Here is a 25,247-nt window from a genome sequence, read left to right on the forward strand (position 1 = left end):
TGTTATCCTTGTGAATTTTTGTGGTGCAAACTAAAGTTATATACTGCATTTTCCTGTTTTCTATGTTAATAAACGAATCTTGCAGGATGCTATCCTCAAACTTGGACCCCTGCCGCGACTGCTGAATGACATCAGTGTTGCCCTGAGAAATCCGCAGCTCCACATGCCCACAAACCATCAGCCAGAGAGACCGAAGGACAGACTCTTCTCCCGCCCATCTTTCAATCGCCTTATGTCCTCTGATTTCCAAAGCCTCATGATGCGTGATTTAAACAGGTATCTTCTCTCAGTCCCCTGTTGTTTTTCTACATTTTCTGTTGTCATGATTTCTGGGCACAAAACTGCATTTGCATGTCCCTGAATAGAACAAAGTACCAGCAGGATTGGTCCCCGCTGCGGCCCTTAAAGACCCTTGCATGATTGTGATTGCAAATGTGCACCTAGGCTGCATAAAGAGAGGATTTTCAGCTCCACAAGGGTGTTATTAACAGGGACTCATAAAAAGGCCAAGTGTACACAGGAAGTGAGAGTTCTGCAGCTCAGAACAACCTCAGTGTATTACTAAAAGCCCATAATGCTAATGCTAATGCACCTCAACAGGCTTTCAAAGCAGTTGATCAATCCCTAATTGCCAGTGCCATCTGTTTATTCAGTCTTTTCTCACTTTGTTTTGAATTCGTTTTAGCTCTTCAGTTTTGTCAGGAGACAGTTTTTGCACGGCACTGGGCTTTAATAGAAATAATAAGGAAATGATAAGGATAAACATCTGAGGAATAAACAGCACTTTAGTGATGGGAAAATCTTGTATAGATTGCTGAGAGAGCTCAAATGTCTGGAAAATATGACATGTGATGGATGAGTTATTCACAGGATCTGGACTATTTTGGTCCCTGTCCTGCATTTCCTTTCCCTGCACGACCCTAAACTGTGGCAATGTATGAGGTTTACTTTCAGAATGCTCTGAGAAGATTACGAGAAAATCTCTGCATTTCTAGACTTTATTTTCCGTCTAATTTTCTAAATGTTCTTTTTTTCCATTTCATGTGCCTTTTCATAGTTTTCATATTTTTCTCTTTCCTTTATTGCTTCCCTTGTGTCCAACCTCCTTTCTTCTATTCCAACACCCTTGTGTCTTTTCTTCTATTACTTCCTTTAAAGTGTCCTATCTTCCTTGATTATTCTCTTTTCTACCTTATTTCTTCTCTTCTTCTTTCCTCCCTTCTTTTTTGCGCCCTCCTTTTTTTTCTACCATGGTTTGTTTTTTCTTGCCTCCATTGTCCTACCTTGCTTTTCATCTCCTTTTCCCTTCATATTGTACTTTATTAATCCTTTCCTTTTTTACTGTTCTGTTATCCATCTTTTTGACCTACTCTCATCTTTCATTTCCATGTAATACTTCCTTTTATCATTCTCTCATTGCTTGTGTCCTACCTTTCTTCCTTCTATTTGTGCTTCTTTCCTTCATCCTTTCCTTACTGTTCTTCAGTATTAATAGCTTCAATATTTAAAGTCTTCCCAGTCTGTAAAATATATGAGATACATTCATAGTGAACTATGTGGTTCACATGTTAAATTAAATCTGACCAAAAGAAAATATGTAAAAGTCAGGTTTTTAGTAATAGTAGAATTTTTACATGAATAATTGTGTAGGAACGTGTACCACACTGTACCACACAATTAAGGCATTAATAATAAAGGATTAAACAGCATAAACCAGATAAAACAAAGTCTCAGTAATGTTGAAAGCTAAGTGATAGAAACAGGCTTTAAAGAAGTTTAATCGCACAATGGTTGCATAATTAACATGCATGTAATTCATGCATAGTGTGAATTCTTACAGATAAGTGTGTGGGATCATTTCTGTAGCCTTGGTTCCAAACAAATGAATAACCTCAGTCTGCATTTGATGACAAATACATAATCCATGAGAGCTCAGGGACATCCCTCCCTGTACAGATTTCTGTTATATCTGTTCTTCTGCCTGTCTGCAGCTCCATAGACATCTCCCGCCTCCCGTCGCCCACGACTGGAGTCTCAGCTGTAGAATCCCTCTCATCCAATCTGAATATGAGGCGTCAGGCAGAACGAGACCTCCGCTCTTCGTCCAGGGAAGTGTTTTACGTTACCCGCCCACCTCTGGCTAGATCCAGCCCCGCATACTGCACCAGCAGCTCTGACATCACAGAACCTGATCCAAAGGTAGATTTTGTAAAATCCTAGCTACTTAATTTCCTCATTTCCTCATTCAATACTCTCAATGAAACATTTTCTCAGGTTTTTTTTTTGGTTGTTTTTTTTTAACATTTTGGGTAAAAAAATAAACAACTGCACCACTTCATTATGCTGCTACTTGCAAAAGCATTTATACTCCATGAACATTATCACCTTTTTAAATGGCACAACTATCAGCTGCAACGTCCTCAGATGCTTCATCTCCCACTTCATCCGGGACCAGATCGCAGGACAGAGACTCCTTCTTCCAAGACAGCTCATCCAGCTCCTCTTGGAGAAGCCTGAGGTGCTCCCAGGCTAGATGACAGACTTGGGGGGGTGGGTGGGGGGGTTTGATCATCTGAAAAAGATGTCCCAGCAACCTCAGCTGACTCCTCTCGATGTGGAGAAGCGGCTCTACTCCGGGGCCCTCCCAAAAGGCCGAGGTCCTGACCTATCCTATCTCAGTGGGAGAGCCCATCCACCCAGCAGAGAAAGCTAATTGCAACTGCTTGTATCCAAGATCTCGTTCTTTGAGTCATAGGCCCCGTCCACACGAAGTCAAACCCTGGCCTAAACGCACAAATTTTTCACCAAACCAGCCTCTCATCCATACAGACGGGGTCTGTAAATGAACTTTTTTTTATTAAGCCTTCAGAGTGGGAAGATTTTGAAACGCCGTTTTCGCGTTTCCATCTTTAAGCTCTAACCGCATTTTTTTTCTTACACGCATGCGTCATAGCGTCGCCCCTAAACACGCATGCGCGACACAGTATCACAACAACAATGGCGCCGTACTGTGTTGAATGGTTGCTGCTAATGCTACTCACCCTGCTGTCGGGCTTACAACAGAATCTTCTTCTTCTGGAATATCTCCAGGAAGAACAGAGCAATATCGACGACATAGTTCAGCACCTGAATTTGACTGAACCACAAACATGGACCCGCAGGGCAACCATGTATAAATATTAGTGCGCATGCCCAACATTTCGTTGCCTGTTTTTGCCTATTTTTGCTTTGGCACCACAGCGCCACTTACAGGCCTGGCATAGATTTTGCAGCGTTTTCATGGATTCGTGTGGACGATCACATTTATTTTACGTCTCTGTCTTTACGACAAACGTTCTGGAAAATATTAGCGTTTCGTGTTTGTTTTGACTTCGTGTGGATGGGGCCATAATCTAGATTTCATGACCATAGGTGAGGGTAGCAACGTAGACCAACCTGTAAATCGAGAGGTATGCCTTTTCGCTCAGCTCTCTCTTCACCACAACAGACCAATGCTGCATCTGCATTATAGCAGTAGCCGCACCGTTCCATCCATCGTTCTCCCGCTCCATTCTCCCCTCACTTGTGAACATCACCCAAAGATACATTGAAATCTCCCCCAACCGGAGGGGACAAATCACCTTTTCCCGGCCTAGAACCATGGCCTCATAGTTGGAGGAGCTTATTCTCATCCTGGATGGCTGCAAACCCTCCCAGTGCATGCTTTAGGTGTTGGCAGAAGGGAGCCAGCAGAATCACTTCATCTGCAAAAAGCAGAGACACGTTAATGTCTTCAGTGTATTTTATATAACTGCACATTTGTTTGTTAATTATATAAAAAAATATATTTATAAAAATAAGCATGTGAGAATTAATAGAGAATATTTCTTCTGTTGATGAAACTAAGTATGATTCTGTTTTTCTCTCAGGTCCACAGTGTAAACAAAAGTGTCTCCATGATGGACCTTCAGGACTCTCGAATGAACAGCATCTCCAACCTAAACTCTGTTGGAGACATGCTAGCCTCTTCTCAGGCCTCCATTGCTGGCCTCGGCCACAGCTTTGGGAACCTGGGCGCTCCTCTGCGTATGGGGGGTCACTTGCCCCCGGGTTCATCCGGTTCTGGCCTTAGACTGAGCCAGATGGGCCACGTAGGAGCTCCCACAGAATCAATCTCCCAGCAGCAACAGCAGGCAGCTGCAGCCATGCATTTCCCCTTGTCTTTCCAGAATCCACTATTCCATCTGGCTGCCCAGAACTCCCCGGCTCAGTCCCAAGCTCCTCCCCCTGCCGCCATCCCTCCTCCTCTGCTCCTGACCCCTGAGGCTGAAAACGGCCACCCTGACTACCCACCTGCCTTTGGCAACAGTGCTTTCTCCCGCAGTGAGGACCTTTCTGCCCTGCAGTCACAGAGCAGCCTGGTGCAGCCCAGCATCGTTCACTCCCACAGCTACAGTGACGACTTCACTCGGCAGAATCAGAACAACGACTATGCCTGGCACCAGCTGTCTCTGCAAGTACAGGTAGAAACTGATTTCATGCTTAAAAAAAATGTCATTTAAGGCCATGAATGTGTTTACATTTCTTCTTTAAAATGTTATTGCAGATGAAGAAGAGATTGCAGATGAAATTATTGCAAATTATTGCAAACTTGAAATTAAACATGTATTTAAAGAATAAGAAAAGCCGAAAAATTATTTAGATTCTGTGAGATAACAGAGGTCAGCAAATTATTATGTAATATTTGGAAAACTATCAATGCATCAAATGCATCTTTCTATATGTGATAAATCTACAGTTGAAACAAGATTTTGCATAAACTTAGAATATGCAAACCTTCTTCTTCTTCCTGTTTTACAATAAATTGGACTGAACCTTTTCTATTTTGGGTTAGTTTTCCAAAATCACAGCGGGTTGTTAAATACCAATGCATTGAGATTCTTTGCTGTTTTTTTTAAAAATTCAGATGGGTATTTACATCTGTAGTGCCGCATGATTTGCATCTTCTATACAACTTGACTCATCGAACTGTTGGAACTGGGTCAGTTCTATAAAAATCCTTGCACATAAATCTTTTCAGCTCTGCCCTCAAGTCCCTGGGCTAAGATCAGGGCTTTATCATAGCCCCTCTACGACATTGAATTTATTGTCCGTAAGTCACTTTGAAAAAATGTCATGTCGTGGATGATTTTTGAAGATCCATTTGTGTCCATGCTTTAGCTCTGACATCTTTAGATGTTGCTTTCATATGCTTACATAGAAGATATCTCCTTTTAATGCAATCTAATTTTTTGTAAAATGCTCAGCAAAACCTCACACATCACGCTGTTACAGTGCTTGTACTTTACACTCCCGTATATCACGGTATTTTCATTGTCCTCAGCCTTTCAACTGTTCATTCTATATGTATCTCTGTACATTTCATAATTTTTTTTTTTCTTGAGTTCATTTATTAGCTCTAATCTGTCTTAAGATCAATGGCTTCTTCGTTGTTTATTGGCCTTTTAGTCCATGTTATTATAACACATAAAAACATGGGATAAATGAAGAATGATGGATTAGAGGATCCATAATCCTCTACAAAATGTTCTGAATCTGTCTTTCTCAATTTAGGGAAGTGAATAAGCACCTATTGAACTCTACGTGAATGGTTTTCTGTTTCTATTACAAATTTTATACGTATAGTTTAATTGTTTTAGTTTGCTTTAGTCACTAAAATCAGCAGCGAAGCAAGTGAAATTCTTAAATCTGGGGCCTTTGATGGAGCAGTGTAATATGCAAATGATACAGTAAAGTAAGGGGCACTCATTCCGCTGCAGACTAACCTCTGAATCCAGATGATTCCGCCACCCCGCTCTGTGCCTGTCTTAAAAAAAAAGTCAGAGCTGCTGATGCTGCACATAATCAGTATCTGTCTTAGCCACGTGTGTCCTGCAGATGTGGTGCAGCGCATCTTCAAAGAAGCAAAGGAGATGTTTCAATCTAAACAGCTTTAATTAAATGGAGGCGAAAGAAGCTTGTATTTTCTGGTGCATATTTAAATGAGCTTGGTGACTGCAACTCGATTCAAATGGACTCGGGCCATTGATTCATCTGGCTGATAAGTTTACTATGGGGCGTGGATGTAAAATTACAGTGTTTAATGATGCTGTCGTGTCGACTTGAGCTATTTCGGTCCCGCTGCGTGGGCTTTAATGGAACAAACATCACAAACCACCTGCTTATTTATACAGATGATGCATTCAGGAGAAGAGCTTTAGGAATTAATAATTAATCTATCCATCCCTCACAAATGATTGTTGTTATTTAGGAAGCTAATCGAAACAGAATGTTGCAAATTGCTTTGCATTTATCCTTAATATGCAAAGGACATCAAATATTGAAAGAAAATGGAGATGATTATTAAGGATCAGGAGCTTGAAATAGAAAGAAAATCTGGAAGGTCGTGTCTCCAGGAGCATCTGCTGACCCAGTTGTCATTAACTGAGATTCTTGAACAGATGGAAGGTGTCAGTTGGAGGTAGCTTAGGGTGTGAGCATCTCATAAACAGGTGAAATATCTAAGATATGAAGAGATGTTGCCCGTCTGGTGGATGTATTAATAGACTGTGAAAAATAATAGCAAAATGCACAAAAACATAAGTTGAATACAACCAGGATGGAGCAAATCTTCTTGATCATACAATCACTGAAAAAGCATGACGTCCTATTGAACATTACTTGTTTCAAAATAATTATTACACAATAGTGTCTCTTGTTTTCTCTGGAAAGTCCTTTATTTATAGCGAACCACCCAAAAATACCCCTATGCTCTTTAAACAACACATTCCAAAAAAAAATTATTTTTTTTTTTGTGTAAAAAAGTTCATTTGGAGTAACTTGCGTGAGATGCATTTTGAAGCTTTGATCCAGTGTTTGACATCAAGCATCACTGTCTTTTTTTGTTTGTTTAAAGCTAAATCAAAAAGAAAACAGCATCACTGGTTAATTGGTTTAAAACATTTTTTTAAACATTTTTTAGGTAATATTTTACTTTCTTAGGTAAGTATTTCTGATGTTCATGTTCATCTAGTTTTATTCAACTCAGTTGTTTCGCAATCGGTAGTTTGATAGTCCTTTAATACCAAACCAGTATAGTTTCTGGGGCAAATCACCTTATTGTGAACCCTTCTCAGACTCTGAAATAGATCAGTGAACCATACCCTGACATGGTCACAACGCTGGTCTAGAAATGGTTTATTCAGACAATGCAGGTGAAGTGTCAAGGACACAACGATACTGAAAGCCGGGGCCAGGGCTTAAACCGACAAGCCTCCGATTGCAGGGCAAATTCCTGCATCCGATGCCACTGTCACCCCCCTCTTAACCAGTTACCTGTTTAGATCAAGGGATGCTATTTTAAGGTTATTTAAAAATAGTTCATCGATAACACCTACTATTAAAAAACCTAGCTTCAACAGTGAGGCAGGCCATATTTTTGGGCAGTGTAATGGATAACCTCCAATTTGAAACTATTTCAAATTATTTTAAGATCTGATTGCAAATAGTACAGAGCTTCTGTAACATGTTTTTTCTGAACATCTTTGACAGCTATTTGGATTTTACTATTAAGGTAACTCCCATTTCAACGCTTGGTAGAAATCTAAATTTAAAGTCTGAGGTTAAAAAAAGGTAATGTTGCAAGAGGCTTTAGAGAACCTGATCATTAACCAGACATGGTGTTGTGCAAGTTGAATAGATTAGTGGCAGGCTGAAAAGGGGAATGATGGTAGAACTGGCTGATGGCTGGCTGAACAGGGAAGCACGCTTTAGAAGACGGATAATGGCTTTATAAACTGATACAGTATCAGACTGAACTGGATGGTTGCAGGCTTGAGTAGATGGATTATGGCTAACAGCCAGGGGCGAACTTTGAGAAAGCAGAGGACAGCTTAACAGAGTGGTGACTGCCTGAACAGGCTGCTGGGTGGTGACAGGCAGAGCATTTCTTGACCTGTATTAGAAGCATATGAGTATACAGTGAGGGTAGGGCAAGCACAGGAAGGCAGGTGCTGCACAAAGTCCCTGGAGTGAAGCTCAAGAGGGCAACTATGAGAAAATCTGGTGGAGACTGAAAAAGAGGCAGATAGTAATCGGCATGATAAAAGCTGGGAAGAATGAGGTTAAAATTATTTTATTGATTTTAATTAACTTTTTTCCTCACCAGAAATCAGATATGTTTCATACTGTACTTTTACAAATAATTTTAAGATATTTATTCAGTTATTTATTTCCTGTTTATAGTATTTAGAAACAAGTTCAAACTGACTCATGCTGTTTCTTTGCAACTCTTTCTTCTCAGGAGTCTCTTCAGCAACACCATCTGATGGGAGTCACATCTCAGTCTGGCACAGGCACAGGGACTCCTGCTTCCCTGGCTACACCTCCAACGACCATTCATCCATCCCGCCAGTCATCCATCGCCGCGCAACACCTCAAGTCCCAGCGCTCCATTAACACTCCGGCCACTGCCACGCCTCCGAAGGCTCGTCCACAAAGCAGGAACCTCCTCCTTAATTCCTCGGATCCAAGCTTCAGTGGCAGTCAGCCAAAATCCCGCCCAACGAAGCAAACGACACAGCAGCAACAACAGCAACAACAGCAACCGGTACAGCAGGATGGACAGCTGTCTGTCACAGACAGTCCAGCTCCAGGACTTCCCTTCCAGACAAGCTCTGCTAAAGAAAACCAGGCTCCATCAGCAGCTGCAGAGGAGTCTACAGACACGCCCACGAAAAGTACCAAGAAATCTCAGCAGTCACAGCTGCAGCCGCCACAGCAGCATCTGCTGAAACCGGTTGCAAACAAACAGGTGAGCGCTGCAAATCTCTTCACTCCAGATAAAAATTGAAGAAGCTTTCTTTATTATAAGATCCACATTATAAACATATAAAGAGCGAGTAAAATTTGTAACACATTATTTCAAATCATTTCTCTTCTCAATTGCTGTTTTAGGGTAACAGCCAGGGAATGAATGAGCGGACAGTTGCCTGGGTGTCCAACATGCCACACCTCTCTGCGGACATCGAGAGCTTGCGGCCGGACCGCGAGGGCCAGCTAAAAGAGTACTCTAAGAGTATGGATGAGTCACGACTAGAAAGGGTCAGCATCTTTTTCACTGATCACAATGTCATCTTATGCAGCATTCAACAACAGTATTTAAACGTGTAATTTTAGGTGATGGACAAACATAAAACAGCACATTATTAAGTGGGGAGGTATCTAGAACAGAATTTTCTATGTTTTTTTGTAATCCTTTAAAGCCACGCAAACGTCCTCACAGTGAAACATGGTGTTGGCAGCATCAGGCTCTAGGGTGCACTTTTTTTTTTTTGAGCAGGAGCAGAGAAGTAGTTAAGGGATGATGCAAGGCTAGATGGTGCTACCTTTTTGGTTTTTGGTTGGTTTTTCTTCAAGCAAGAACAATTTTAAACATCCTGCCAAATCTATGACAGAAAGCTTTACACCAAAACATATTGATCTGTTAAAAGCACAGATAGATGAGCTAGTTCTGCACCTCCAAATTGACTGAAACAATTTTACAGAGAATCAACAAAAATTATTATTAGAATTGATAGAGCTTATGCATACCTGTTATCAACCATCTCTTTCATCATATTAGGACCAAGGCTATTCCTTGTTATCAGATGTAGCCCTTGTGTGCTGTTGTTAATCAGCTAATTCTGAAAGGAGCTGTAGTTGACACCCACTACTCTAGAGATTCTATATATGCTAGCTGGGCATTAATTGCATCAAGCGTAATAGAGTGCATGGGATCTCCTAATACCAAACAAAAGGCTACTCCAAGGGTTATACCCTTAAAACTACTTCCAGATGTATGAAAAGTGAGGGAAAAATATGGGAATCCCTTTAAATCATAGCTAGAAAAACTATAACTACAGCAAAGGAACCTCTATTTTCTCCTTTAGCTTAACCCAGAACTCCAAGACTTGTATATCCATTACAGACAACCCTATCTGTCCCCTCTGGAGATTAACGGTGTAACTTCGGGGGAGGGTTAAACTAATTTCCCCAATAAACCCCAAGTTGTACCTTATTAATTACTCAGTCAGGAACAAGAAACTACCATTCAAATGACGGACATTTGCCATTTTGAAAAGAAATCTCAGAGAAGCGTGGATTTGTGTATAAAAAAAAATTCTCAAAGAAAGGGAAATTTATTTTAAAACATAGAAAATAGCTGGCAAATTAATAGTCAGCATATAGACTCAAAAGAAATATGTAAAACTGATCAATAAAACCTTAAAAAACTTTTTAGTTTGCAGTCATAAGACAAAGCATTTGAGAAGTCTTAGTAGCATGAGTACTTTTCAAATACCTTGCAAGTAGCAAACCTCTTACTTCCCAGAACTGTTGGGAAAAGCATGACTACAATATTTGTTCACCTTTCAGGTAAGGGAATATGAAGAGGAAATTCACTCTCTGAAGGAGCGGCTGAAGATGTCGCATCGCAAACTGGAAGAGTATGAGCAGAGGCTTCTGAGCCAGGAGCAGCAGACCAGCAAGATCTTGCAGCAGTACCAGTGTCGCCTGGAAGACAGCGAGCGGCGCCTAAAGCAGCAGCAACTGGAGAAGGACTCTCAAATCACAGGGATCATCAGCAGGTGATCAATTTAGCCTGGCTTTCTCTTTTTCTTGTTTGTCAAAAAAAAAAAAAAACGAAGCTGTTCAGATGAGTATCACACATTCATTAGTCAAGTTAAAATGCAAGAAATATCCCTCCTGTCTCTAACTACAATGAAGATGGTTAAAAAAGTGTTTTTAGGGATGCACCAGTGTGCATATTGCTATGATAGCTGATAGTCCCAGATTTTATGTATTTCACATATTTTTCTATTGTAGCAAAAATGACCTCACCACTGGCATCCTTTCTTTACTTTAGAATAATCCTGTGCTGCATCATAATCATTAATAGGTCCAAACAAATCACACTTTGTCCAAAATTAACATGCCTTTCTTGAAAGACATACAGAAACAAAAAGATAATAGTAAATATTGGTGGTTAATATAGTTTTATTCAACAGAAGGATACAAATGTATTTAAAAAATGACTAATATCAGCAAATACTGATGTTAATGCAGATATACTGTGCACCCCTAATTTTACTCCTGCAGAAACTCTGTTATTGCTCCCTTTATTCGTGCAAGAAGACCTTATAAAACTTAAATATTTCCCTTTGATTTGATGCAAACATACATAATAGCAATATGGGTATGCAAAAATGATGATTGGAGATTTTATGGAAGGGATTCAATTACATAAATCTGAGAAAAACGGCTGACTTCATATTTTTGGAGTATGGAGGACCACTCCTGACATAATTAAACACATATAAATGAATAACTGACTCATAAATATATAAGGTCGGTGAAATAATGGCTTAAAATTTAAATTAGTGAGCCATTAATTGCAACAAACTGATAAAGACTAGAGATATTTTTAAAATGTATACATTATTTTGATAGATAGACAGACTAAGACAAGAATAAAACAATAAAATAAAAAAGACTAAGTAAAACAAAAAACACCAATTATCAATTATAAGCTTTAAGGAGACAGGAATACCAGTGTCTCCACAGCTTAGACTGGTATCGTATTGCACTACATGTGGTGTCAATTAGTGACATGATAATTTAATTGACAGATGCTTTTATCCTACAGATAAAATGATGCATCAGCTGTAGTAAAATAACATGTAAATTATTGACTCTTGCTGTGACAAACATCTTTCTCGCACTAGTCCATCTTGGCCATTTCACAAGTACCCGCAAAGCATCATTATAGGCCACCTGTAGCTTTTGCAGGTTGTTTTTTTTATATGTAGATAACAGGGGAGCAGTGTACAGAAAGGTACAATATATATTTAATAGTTCCACTTTAACTACATCAGTACATGCACCAAATTTATTAGCAAGGGTATTAGCTTGAGCATACAGCATTCTACATTGTCTATAGATATCGTCATCATCTGACAGATTCTCTGTGATGATGTGCCCAAGATACTTGGTTTTAGTTGTAACACCCAGCACAGTATTCAGCACAGCTGACAATCTGGAAACTGAATGGATTTATCTTCTTTACTGCTACAGATCATGACTTTTAGATGGATTGTACTTAATGTCATGTTCCAGACCATTCTCAGGACAGATTTTAAGTAGTTGCTGTAACCCAGCAGTACTTGGACTAAATAATACTAAATCATCTGCATATATCAGGGTAAATAGAGTTACAACCTCCCAACTTGGTGATAGTTCATCCAGTTCCAAATTAGAAAGAACTGGAGACAAAATCCCACCTTGCCTCACCCCATAACTAACTCTGAATGGAGTCTATAAACAGTCCCACGTTTAATTTGCAGTGTTTGCTGAGCATACCAATATATCAGAATACAAGCAATATACTCTGGTACACCTTTTTGTGTCAAATTATATATCTTTTATTTTTGCTGTTCCATTTCATCTCTGCACTTTTCTTCTAATTTCTTATTTAAGCAATCAATATTGAGTCTTGTTTTTTTTTTTTTGGTTCTTTTACTGGAATGTTTTTAGCTCCTTATTTATTTCAAGTAAATTTAGTGCTGTTTTATTTTTCCTAACCCTTTTGATTTTCTTATTTTTTGACTATCCAAATATGTTTAAAACATGTTTTTCAACCCTTTACATTGTTATTTCTACCTCTCCTTTTTTCTGCCACTAGTTTTTCCACCTCCCGTGTTTCTGATTCTTGTTTCTCCTCCATATGCGGCTGTAAATATACAAACAGAGAGGCCGACTTTAAAACACTACGGTCAACATTGCAACTTCTTTGCTATTGGCTGAGATCAGTAACTGTAACTCAACTGCTACATCTGTAAAAGTTAATTAGCAAGAACAGTTTCCAGTTGCTACTACAGTCAGCCACCAGCAGCTACTAACCTCAGCCAATAGGAAAGAAGCTGCCGCTGTGACACTGCTTCAAAGCCCTATGCTTTTTTTTATTTTATTTTTTTTTTTACTTTTTTTAACATGCTGCACATAGAGGAAATACAGGAGGCGGAAAAACGAGTGGCAGAAAAAAGACAGGCGGAAATAAATAGCTTAAGAGAAACTGTTTGCTGTGAAAATACTTAGATTAGGAAATATAGTTATTAAAAATAAAAAACATCCTAAACTGATAAAAAAATATGGTAAAGGGTGCAAAAACATGTATTTCGGTGATCAAAAAAAAAAAGAAAAAAAAATGTATTTCTTTATGTATCTTTATGTTTTCTTTATGTAGCTGTTGCAGGATTGGTCCTCCACACTGCAGATGTTATGGAGACCAAAGTCTGGCCCCAATGTGGCAGAGCCTCATTTGTCATAGAAGTATGGCATATGTTAACTTTATGTAAATAATAAAGCTTGGTAAGGTAATGTTAAGGATACTGTAAGGGATATATATGCAACAACTAAAAAATAAATAACAGTCGATGTAAAATCCTAATATGGGTAGAAATAAAAAAAGATGAGTGTTTGACATAGATAAAGGGCCTTATTGAACCTGCAATACCTGCCAGTAGTAGAAGAGGAAACTATACGTGAGCCTTGTTGAGGCAGAGGAGAAGAGAAGAAAAGGCAAGTTTGTGATCATCCGAAGCCTCTTGCTTTCTGCTTCCGTGCAGCTAAAGGTCATTGCTACATTCATGATGTAGAATCAGTGGAGCTCCATCAGCAGTTATCTTTGGTTCGTTCTTATTAAAAATCTTCCTGTAAATGGAGTCGAATGTCCTATAAAAGGCTGTTTTTATGAGTTCAGTCCAGGAGAGGTCAGCAGAGATGAAGAAAGCTGGGAAAGTTTTTTTATACCTGACAAAGGCTGGTATGAAAGGCTGAGGGCATCATCTGTGTCTTTAAAAGCAGCCCAGGTTTGCTATATGATGGTAGTAAAAATGAATGAATTGAAAATATTTAGTTCTGTTAAATCTGTTAAGATATTACGAAAAATTAATTCATTTCTGTGACTTAATTTACTAAGTTAAACACATTCTACAGAATTATTACATTAGTTGTAAAGATTTTCTGCTTGCAGCTAATAAAGACATGACTTAAGATTAGAAATGACATTAGATCAATAAAAACATTGATAATACAGAAATGTTTCATATTATATTTGCTTTATTGCAGTTAGCCTCCGAGGTTCATATTTCTGTATTTTTTCTCGTTTCTTCATGTTTTTTCCCCCCCTCTGCTTATTAAGCAGTAGTTTAAACAGTAGTTTAAACAATAGTAGGGGACAGTTATGTTTTCATATAGGGGAAGAATGGTTCGATTTTTTGTTCCTCTCAGGAAATAGAAAAATCCACACTTCTTTTTGCAATTATTCATGTTGAATTGATCTGGTATTTAGATGTACGCAAAACAGGGGCGGATTTAGGAAATTTGGGGCTCTATGCAAAGACAGGCAGGGGGCCCTCTGATATTGAGAAGACAATTCATAAAACAGACCCATTATACAGATACAGAAATTTAAATAGAATAGACATACAATATTTGCTCTATGTTTTTGTCCCTCTTTTTTTCCCCCTTCTCTTGTTGTTTTTCTCTATATGTTTTGTACTCAGCTGACTTTTCATGCTGTCTCAAAAAAGGAATGAAAATTTTTTTCCAAGCACTAAGCTCACTCACTCGCTCCTTCCTGTGTTTCCAAAGAGACAACGGCAAAATTAAATAACCCAGTCCTTCTTTTCACTGTAGACAAGCCATGGTGTGCTTATATGTTCTCCATTTTTCATTTGTATGAAATAATAGCTAAATGATACATGAAGCAGACAAAATAGAGGAGAGCAGGAGGCGGGGTTACCATTCTACTTGTTCTGGAGGGCAGAGTTCAATGCCTTTATATGTTGTCGCCAAAGCCTCCAGTAGCAGAAAAAAGGTGCTAGATTTGGCAATCTAGCAACTTAATGTGCACAAATAAGGAATAGTTGTTTTAACCTTACAGGTAAACAGAGTTTTATTGGACCCCCAGGAACTATCAAAAGCCTAGTATTGCCAAATGGTTAATCCCCCCCTGATGCAACATCTGGAACAGTTAGATTAGATTTAGGAAGGAGATTTGCTTTTTATTTTTTAAATTTGATATAATTTCAATGTCTTTAGGAGGTAGAGGTGTTAAATTAGGAGATTTGATTTTTAACCTCATCTCTGTAAAATAAATGTTGTCTCTTGGATAGATTGAATATGTATAAGCGGTCAGCTGATACATACTGATATGTATCAGCAATCAGTGGTTTTACCCATAGAAATGTTTCACATCATGGTGCCAAATATTAAGCTACAGTCATTGCAATGCATTGACTGCAGCAATGCTCCCGCAACAGTAAACACAGCTTGAGGAGCTTCTTCTGTGAATTTGTTTGTCCTCTTGAAAAGCTAATTAGGATCAAATTTGGAAGGGAAGCTGGCTTTGATCAGATGGCTTTGAAGTGCTTCATAAGATGGATGTAAGTGCGTTTAGCTGTAATAACTTTTCTCTTTTGGTGTATCAGCGAGAGTGGAAGACTTTAGGCAGTCTGCAATGGAGGCGTGTCTGTCTCAAGGATGGTTTGTATGTAGATGTATAATTGTGAGAAATATTGTGTGTGAAACTAGAAGCCAGCTCTGATAGTCTGTTTGAAGCCTCATCTCCAGAGCTGGTTGAGTTAAAGCTTGTTTTACAGCAGCTGCAATGGATTGCATAAAATAATGTAACTTGGGTGCGTTGTTGATGTCATATTATTGCAACACAGTTAAATTACAAACACAAACTTTTAAGTTTTCCTGTTGGGTTTTATGTAATAGTGCAACACAGAGTGATGCACAATTTTTACACTGAATATATGTTATGAATGAAATCATCCCATTATAGCTCTGGTTGTTTGATGTTTTTCAGAGCCTCAGTCCCAGTCTAAAGTCTGGTAGCTACATTGGCAAGGGTTTCATTCTGCTTGAAAGTTTACATACCCTTCCATTCAACGCAATGTTACATTGAACTAGTGATTCACATAACGCAAAATAATAAAAAAGGAATGTTATATAAAAACATACTAAATGGTAATTTAGTAACATAAAATATAGATTTTGAACTACTTGCAACAAGACATCTAAAAACTTTCTTAGTTTATTACCACAATATTACTGTTTATCAGCACTACATAAAGACATGGAGTGAGTTGCATGCCTTAAAATTCAGGTCTTTCCATTTCTGCAGCTTCTGCACAGTTAGGATGAGTCTATTCTCTAAATAGTGCAAACTTAACCCAATCTGTCAGCTTAGGTACATGTCCATGTCTTATCAGATATTCAGTTATCTTGTACTCAATTTAATGATTGTCTTTTCTCTAAAAAAGTTTTTTTCACTCACCGAAACAGCTAAAAGATATAACAGCGCTTTAAGCTGTTTGTACAGATGTTAATAAAACATTTTTTGTCAAGTTTTACCTGAGTTTTGGAGCTAATGGCATGTCAGAGAAGGCCAAATGAAATTGCATGTCCAACATCTTATGATAACTCATTTATAAACATTTATTCACATAGATTTTGTACATTGTATTTTACACAAATATGTCTTATGAATAGAATATCTTGGTGATAGAAAATTAACCTCAATTATTCATGAATACGTCATATAACATGAAAATGTTCAGATCTGTATTCTTTCAATTTTGATAACCATGGCTTACAGATCATGAAAACCAAACAATCAGTCACCCATGGGTGACTATATTCACAGTTTAAGTATTGCAAAAAAAGTTATAGCATATTCAGAAAAAAATGAAAAGAAAAGAAAACAAAAAGTATAGAAAAAGGTGCATCACCAAAAAGTTTATCCAGTATGTAGAGAACTGTCGAGCAAAATTGATATAAGAATTTAGAACAGCTGGAGTCAGAGCCTCCATAGAGAATATATTAATTTTACATTCAAAAATGAGTTACAAAGTCATTTAACCTTTTTACACCTTTTGTGCTGTGCTTGTGTATTCAGTATAAAAAAAAAAAAATATTAGGTTAATTTTACTGAAAAAAGAGATGATCTTGCAAATCAAATCTTGTGATTTGCCCTATGCGAAGAAAACTGAGTAAAAGTATGTTAAAATTGCTTTATTTATAACTATTTGTTACAAGAGTATCAAAAACTGTATTACACAAATTTTACAGATAAAAACATCAACATACAATATTTTGTAGAAGTGTGTTCACTTTTTTTTAGATTTGTTATATTACATCACAAATAATGTGTTTATTTGGATTTTATGAAATAAACATGATGTAGTGCTTAATTTTAAGGTGGAAGGAATATGAAATGTCCTTTTCAGGAGGTTTAGATGATAAAAAGATATAATAATCTTTGAACATCTCTAGGCACTTCTATATCCATCATCTGGAAAAAAAAGGAAATATTGTACACGTGCAGGCCTCCAAGGACATGGTCATCCACTTAATCTGACAGGATGTGTAAGGGGAGCATTAATAATTGAAACATGCAACTCTTAAGGAACTAAAATGCACTATTCAGTGGGAGAAGAAGATTGTTGACAAGAAAGCAACAATTCGGGCTCTCTGTAGAGTCTGGCCTTTTGGGGGTGTAACAGGGGAAAAAGCTCAGTTTTCTGACTAGACAAAACCAAAACTGAACGTTTTGGCCTACATGCAAAGATATATTTGGTGGCAAACACTTAATATCAACCACAGAAAAAAAAAAAAAAAAAAACACAGTGAAAGATAGTGATGGCTGAATTATGCTGTGGGGATGTTTCACTAGTTGGAGGTGTGGCTTTGGCAGAGCTTCGCCTTTCAAACTGTTTTAGTAAAGAGCTCCTAGAGACAAGCCCCTAAAAATATAAGGCCGTAATTACGTATAAATATGGTTCTGCAAAGTAATATCTCAAAAGTAATTAAAGGTATAGTGGAGGATTTTCATGAATTTTTAAAAGACCCGCCCTCTCCATTTAAAAAAAAAAAGCTCATGCACGACCCTGTGTCAGAAAGCGGTTTTGGTTTGGAGGACCCGAATGCAGAGACGAGTTGGCAGAGGTGAATTTAAGTGGTTTAATAAGGTTCACAGGCACTGAGGCAGGAATAAAAAAATCGAACAAAAAATAACTCACGAACCAGAACCTAGGAGACATCAGGGGAAAACCAAAATCTAGGAACCAGGAAGAGACGAGGAAGGCAGACAGACGATTGACCAGAGGTTAGACGAGGATCCAGCAAACAGGAACTGAAGAGGGAGGGCTTTTAAAGGGGACAGAGACAGGGAGAGGGCTAAAGAGAAAATTGAAAACAGGTGAGGGCTGAAGAGAAAACAGAGCAAGAGAAAGAGGACACAAGAGGGCAGCAGAGGACAACAAATGGAAAACCTGGAAGACAGGAACTAATAAGAAAACAACAACAAAATAATAATCAAATAACTAGGATTAAGAAACATGGTGAAAAGAAAGCTAAATACTAGAAATCAAGGAGCAAAAGAAAAACATAACAGAAACAGAAACCTAACACCCTGTACCCGCTCCCGAGAGGGAACGCCTGTTAAGCGCGTGTGAGAGCGTGCACAAGCCCATTTCTCCTCTGTTTAAAAGTTGCTGTTTGCATCGCTCATACAAGCTAACTTTCAAAAAAGATCCGCAATTTTCCACTATGTTAGACTCACCACCTGTAAGTGAAAATGGGGACAAGCAAGTAGGACGGCCTTATGTAAACATATCACCAAAAAGATTGACAAGTTGGAGGACCACTTATTTAGATGATCCACCCAGAAAAAGAACATCTTCCACTATACCTTAAATGCAAAGGCACCTAACACTCTTTATTTGTTAAAGACATTTTTTAATGTGTGTCCACTTTGAAGTTCTTTCTTGCTTAATGTTTGTCTATTACACAAAAATTCAAAGACTTTGAATACTCTTGTGTAACCTGTCCAAGAACACTTGCATCTCAGCAACAATCAAAAATATCCAATAGAAAATATCTTTTTTTTTTTTTTTTTACATTTTCATTCATTTTAAGTGAGGATTTGAATTAACTTCATATTTTGTTTGTTATTCATTTATCTTTGTATGTTTATGCTGTTAAATAATTTCTACCAGCATAATAGGAAGATGTAGAACATACTTTATCATCCGTGGGACTTATTTAATGGCTTTTAGATTATGTTGTAATTATTAAACACAATTATCTGTTTAAGAGAACTGATAAAACTGAAAATATGGTTTAATCTGTAATTTATAGACTACATGGAAATAAAGATGAACTAAACCTGGAAAGGTTAATTTGAACCAAATAATATTTGAGTGAAATTATGATTTCAGATAGTGACCTCACATGACTACACACCTTATTATTCTATATCTATTCTACTTATTCTACATTTTCTCCAACTGAAAGGAGATCCACAAACATTTCAGGATCTTAATATTATTATAGCACAGTATCACATTATATCTGAAGAACACCGGCTTCATAACTCTACTTTTGTCAACCGGTTTGTTTGTTTCTATTTCCCTGTTGTCAGACTCATGGCTGTGGAAGATGAGCTGAGAGGGGGTGCCATGCCTGATATTAAGCCACGAATCCTCACAGACCAGGTTTGTGCCTGTGTCTTCACCTCCAATCATTTCCTAAATCAGTTTGCATCATTTATTGCATCACATCCAGAAGCATTGTTTGCAGAAGCCAGCACAGGTTGAGAAGTTTCTAGCCACATGTCAGCCACCTTCATTGTTCAAGCCACATTTTTTTGTCATATCAAACAGCAATGTTTCACCACATCTTGCAACCACTTTAATGGGGTGGGGGGTTAAAAATGTAGGGGTTTGGAAAAGTACAAATCAGGCATCTAAGAAAAGAAACAACAACAAAAAAATGGCCAGGCAGGGTGGTCTTGTCTCTGTGCAAAAACAGAAAAATCTTGAGAGCAGTATTTAGATGCTATTTGCCTTAAATTGGCTCTTCTCCTATGGAATGCAGTTTTCACTGAGGAACTGTGACTCACTAACAGCGTCAGTGCAATACAAGTTGCTGAATGCACCATGTGGGATGATTGATGACGCAGGTGAAGAGGCTCTTCATGCTTAAATAACTAAGAGGAAATGTTTGCTATCCTTAAAATACACCGTCGTCTTATCTCCACCCACCGAGATTACAGGAAGACTGATCAAATTGTGGAGTCCAAATGCAGAAACATTTCAGCACAGCCCTGCTGTAAAATGCTTTTTACACCTAAAACTAAAACAACTGACTTCTAATGTAATTAAATGCTTGAATTGGGCAATCTAATATGAAGTTTGGTGATAGTGCAGCAATGCAGGATTAGCTTCCAATCTTGAGTCAAACCGTGTCTAAAGTAATGTGGTAAAAAAAGTCATACCTAATGAGATAAAAAAAAGCCACACCTTCCAGCTGTTCAAAGTTCTGCCTTTCATATTAAGGTCTTTCTTTCTGTTGTTAAAACACCGAAAGGAGAATCATATTTGCTGACCCTCATTTCCAGTCTTCCTTTTTGAGAAGGTTGTATATAAAGTCAGAAAAAATATAGAAAAAAGAAAAAATATATCAAGAGGACCTCTACAGTCAAGCCTTCGAGATTCCCCTGATGGCATCACATCCCTCTGTTCAAACAAGTATGCATTTAGAGAACAAAATAAGAATACCATTTATAGTCTGTGCCAGTTGTAATGCAAAAATGCGAAAAAAAGGAAACAGGTGCACAAATAAAAAAATAAAAAAAATAATTAAATAGAACAGACTATATCCGGTGAAGAAAAACTCCATATCTTAGAAAATAAAGTCTTTTTTAGGAAATGGCATATCCATGCTGTGGGGCTCTATCTGCCCAACAGACTTCTCCGATCTACCGTCCTGATCCTATGATCTTCTGCTAACAGCAGGAGATCATAAGAGATCTGCTGTCCAGAGCTAGCCTTGCCTCCGCCCCATAAAGTATTTGTGTTCTTTTGGGGCCCCACAAGGCTAACACCGCCCCTCATCTTACCTTTTTCCCAAAATATGTCACAGGCATTTTTGTAATGTCAGGTTACCCTGTTGGATGTGCTAATAATAGCTTGCTGTCAGACTTGTGTTTTCATGTGTGAAGGACTGTTTAGAGTTCTGCTGCTATCATTTAACTCTGCTCATTCCTTTGAGTCTATATGAGTTGGGTAATCGTCACTGCGTCATAATTGATTTCCACAACTTTTCCTCACTCAACCAAAGCATCTACAGCCAGAGACATGTTTGACAATGATTTTGGGTCAAAGCAAGGGATCTTCTTTTGACGCAATTTATTTTTTTTTCCAACAAACCGGCTATACACTGTGGAGAAGTCAGGCAGACAGGGTGGGGATGCAGGTACAAGTCCCAATAGGCATCCTACACTTGAAAAAGTCCCAGGAAATTCAGAGGTGATGGAGCTAGGTGCTGCTGTATACAAGCCCACTTTGAAGCACCGCTCCTTAATCATGTGAAGGTTACAAAATGTAACGCTACTTCAAGCCACTGTTACAGCCTCAGGTGTCTGCATTTGTTTATGCAAATATATCATGTACATGTATTTGCATGCATAAGACTGCATCTAGTTTGATGTAGGGTTTGTCACAACTATTCTAATCATGCTAAGCATAAAATGTTGGACAAATGGCTTTAAAATATATATTTTTATGAAAGTAACACCAAATTTGAAGTCCATTTCACTCTGATGTCCTGTGATTTGGGGAATCTGTTGAATATTGTTCATTTTGAGTGATATACCTTTATTACATTTTTCAGCCCAATTTTCCCAGCAAAAAGCAATCCATACCTGCTGCTTTTGGGATTAATTCAGGATTACTTTATTTGATCCATCACTGAGAAATGTCCCTTAAAATCATAGCACCATACATTTTTGTCTTTAAAAATTTTTCATTTTCATTTCCATTGTTTTCAGATGGGTTAGTACTTACAGTCTTGAATTGGGTTTTGGTTAGGGTAGGGGTGTTAAACCACAATTATCTAGGTAGTGAATCAATATTTTTTATGTAATATTAAAGTATTGACACTAACCTTGTAAAGCATTATAATCAGATGTGTTTTTTCTTGCAAGGACTGGAACAGAGCAGGCCTGTACAATTTACTCCTTTGAAAGAAACAATCCTTTCTGAGCCATTCATCTAATATCACTATCATTACTGTCACTCACTTATAGAGGTGACTTAAAATAAAGTCTTTATGTACTTGTAATTTTGGCCTGGATAACTTTCAGTAACCGCCAAAGTTTTCCATTTGTTAGTTGAACCAGCTGCCCTGTCTTCACATCACACTCATCTTACACCCATCCAAGTGACATTAGTCATCTAATTTTCTCTGTAAAAGAACGAACATTTTCTAAAGAAATATTACAGTGTGATGCTAAATGTTTATCACCAGTAATCTGCAAATTTAGAAAAATGTTAATGTTTGTTTTGTCTTTCACAGTCTCTCAGCCAGGTATATGGGGGACTCCCTGGATCCTGACTGCCACTTCCAAAGTGACCAGAATTCATGATGGTCACTCGAGTGTAAGAAGGTGGATCAAAATGGCTCCTACAGAAGGACTGCTTAGTCAAAGCTCTACAAAGGACTACAGATCGTATCGTCTCACAACGTTATCCATTAAAAAAGTATTTTAAAGATTGTTGCACATATTAAAACTTAGCCTGTAACAGAACTTGACAATCAACTCAGCAAGAGGACCAACATGGGCACCAAAATGTTTTTGCACAGTTTGGTGAAATACAAGCCAGTGCCACATCAACGGCAATACTGTTCCTAATGAGTTTATGTAACTGAGGTGGTGGAAAATAGTGGGATAAAGAATGGATTCAAGCTTTTTTTTTTCTCCCTGTCTACAAGAAGATTTCCGCTGCAGTAGCTGAGGAAAAAAAGTATTAAAAAGACGCTTTTGCAAAGCACAATATCCTTTCATGGCGACGCCTTCAACAAGCATGTTGAGCTATATATATATTTTTTAGTTTAGGTTTAGTAAAATTTTACTTTAGTTTATGCGGCTTCCTTTTATATTACAGCCATCTCGTTTGAAAGTTGCACAATTAGCTGATTGAAGTAAAATCTAAATAATTTTATTTTTCAACTGAGGGAAAATTTGCAAATACTAGACTTTGATTCTTTATCAAATCCATCGTTTAATCACCTAAATGTATTTAATGATGGGGCAGTTTAATCAATCAAATTTTTTATAACAGTATATTTTCTAAATCTGGTTAAAATAAACAGAAAAAAAATTTACTCTGAAAAACTTTTGTAAAGCTGGGCATACGCTGTATGATTTATTGCCCTTTTTGGGTTGATTTTCCAGTCCTGTGAGAATTTTTCGAATCGGGCAGACTTTCAGCCTGATCGTGCGTTGTGTAGTGCACATGGGGTAACGAGGGGCGATCAGCCACTCACGACCACTTCCCGAATCGTGAGGTTGGGAGAAAATTGTGTTTGAAATTCAGTCAGCCATCGTGCTCAAATTGCTCAGTGGGCATGCGCAAACAAAGATTCTTCTTCTTCTCAGAGGAAAACACAGAAGCATGGCGGGGGTTGCGAGGGAAATGGAGTTCTTTCTTTAAAATTGACAGACCATAGTAGCCGCGTAGTGTTGCCCAGCCATGTCTTTGTTCTAATACATCGTCGCCTTTTGTTTTTAGGGCTTTCAGCACACAAAGTTGCACAAATTGTCAAGGCAGCGCAATTCTCTCTAGTGAGCTTCATATTCCTCTTCTACTCGTTTGGCTTCCAGATAGACGAGTCCGAGTAGCGCAATCTCACTGCGGAGCTGAGTCCGACATGGTTTTTAGAGATACAGTGTGAACAGGTAGATCGCATCAGAGTGTTGGGTCCCACAGTGCGAGAACATACATCATGAGCTGTGAACTATTAAACCCTGCGGTTTCGTCGTACGGTGTGAGCTGTATCTGCATGCAATGATTGAAATAATCGTACAGTGTATGCCCGGCTTAAATGGATCCTGCACTTCTGGCCTTGTTAGGTTTCAGAAAATAATTCTAAAATTCATTTGACCACTAGAACCACAATTTTTCCAAAGCTCATGACTGAATTAAATTTGTATAAATCTAAATATAGTATGTTATTGTAATTTTGCTGCCATGCTATTGGATGGCTCAGAGATTATACAGAGCTTTTGGAACAGGACCTCAACTCAGCCTCTTAGTAGCTTCTTTTTTGACATCTTAGAAGTAATGGTGACTGTAAAGACGTCACCTTTTCTTGCATAGCTGAAAGGTAGCAAAGTCAGCATCTAGCCCTTCCTAAACATCTTCCAGAGTAAACTCAATTTGGAGGATGAGTGAAAGTTTCTAATGGATGAGTAAAGCTAACAGCTGCACAGATCACAGTTAAATCCATACGACTTAGAATATACTCACAACTTCCGTGAAAGGTCAAGCAAAGACAGTGTCAGGTGTTAGCATACCTTGTCCCGGTTTTGTACTAAATCTCATTCAAAATTGGAGGAAAAAGACTCAGATGTTTTATTTAGCAGGATAAATTAAAATGGCAGAGGGACTTAACAAAATTGTGAAAATCACAAATTAAACTGTGCCAAGGTAAGGGGAAGTGTTGAATTGAAATTGTTTTATGTTTGACAGTTATATTTAGATTGCTGTGTTGAGAGCTACTCTTATGCTATGTTCAGACCGCATGCTGCAGAAGCAGCAAAAACGCGATTGCTGCTTCATTTTTGATGTTGAAGTTTAGTTTTGACATGCAGCTGAAGCTTCTTTGCTGCTCTAGCTGCACGGTCAAAAAGTGGGTCTGGTGTGCGTTTGGCAGGGCTAACTTATCCTTTCTTTGCCTGTAACAATGGCGGATTGAATCGAGAGAGCGGCTTGGCTTATTTTAATGAAAAAATGCTACGTTCAGACCGCAAGGGCTGAAAGCTTTATTTTTTATGCTCTAAGCGCAACTGTCTGCGCCTTACATTCTTTCTGTAAGGGCCATAAATTCCAACTGGTAAAGATTGACATCACAGAGCAATTCCAAGTTCAAAATCCAACATGGCTGTGGCACATGTACAAAAATTGGAAAGTTGCAAATGTATACTATCTAATTTATTAGTCCTTTTGACTAGTTATATCTCATTAGCACAGCGATAAACACAGAGCCTGGTCTTCAAAAGGTTTGCCTTTATTAAAACACGTGCAATTTCGTAAACACATGCACAGCTGATTATGAAG

The 25,247-nt window shown here is 38.1% G+C and overlaps 1 protein-coding gene across 5 annotated transcripts in view; it reads left to right on the forward strand.

Moving 5' to 3' along the window:
* LOC119784833 (ras/Rap GTPase-activating protein SynGAP-like) overlaps positions 1-23,461 on the forward strand; it is an 86,161-nt gene extending 62,700 nt beyond the window's left edge. For 4 of the 5 annotated variants that reach the window (XM_038287078.1, XM_038287079.1, XM_038287082.1 and 1 more), the window contains 8 exons: positions 86-276; positions 1,992-2,199; positions 3,909-4,502; positions 8,321-8,830; positions 8,974-9,120; positions 10,432-10,643; positions 19,547-19,619; positions 22,483-23,461. In XM_038287078.1, coding sequence (XP_038143006.1) covers positions 86-276; positions 1,992-2,199; positions 3,909-4,502; positions 8,321-8,830; positions 8,974-9,120; positions 10,432-10,643; positions 19,547-19,619; positions 22,483-22,521 — 1,974 coding nt within the window. In that variant the 3' untranslated portion in view covers positions 22,522-23,461. The remainder of the gene's footprint in view (positions 1-85; positions 277-1,991; positions 2,200-3,908; positions 4,503-8,320; positions 8,831-8,973; positions 9,121-10,431; positions 10,644-19,546; positions 19,620-22,482) is intronic. The other variant, XM_038287080.1, reaches the window with a different exon arrangement.
* Positions 23,462-25,247: the final 1,786 nt, after the last annotated feature.

The sequence above is a fragment of the Cyprinodon tularosa genome, unplaced genomic scaffold (genome assembly GCF_016077235.1).
Source record: "Cyprinodon tularosa strain WSP-4 unplaced genomic scaffold, ASM1607723v1 ctg234, whole genome shotgun sequence".
Classification (NCBI taxonomy): domain Eukaryota; kingdom Metazoa; phylum Chordata; class Actinopteri; order Cyprinodontiformes; family Cyprinodontidae; genus Cyprinodon; species Cyprinodon tularosa.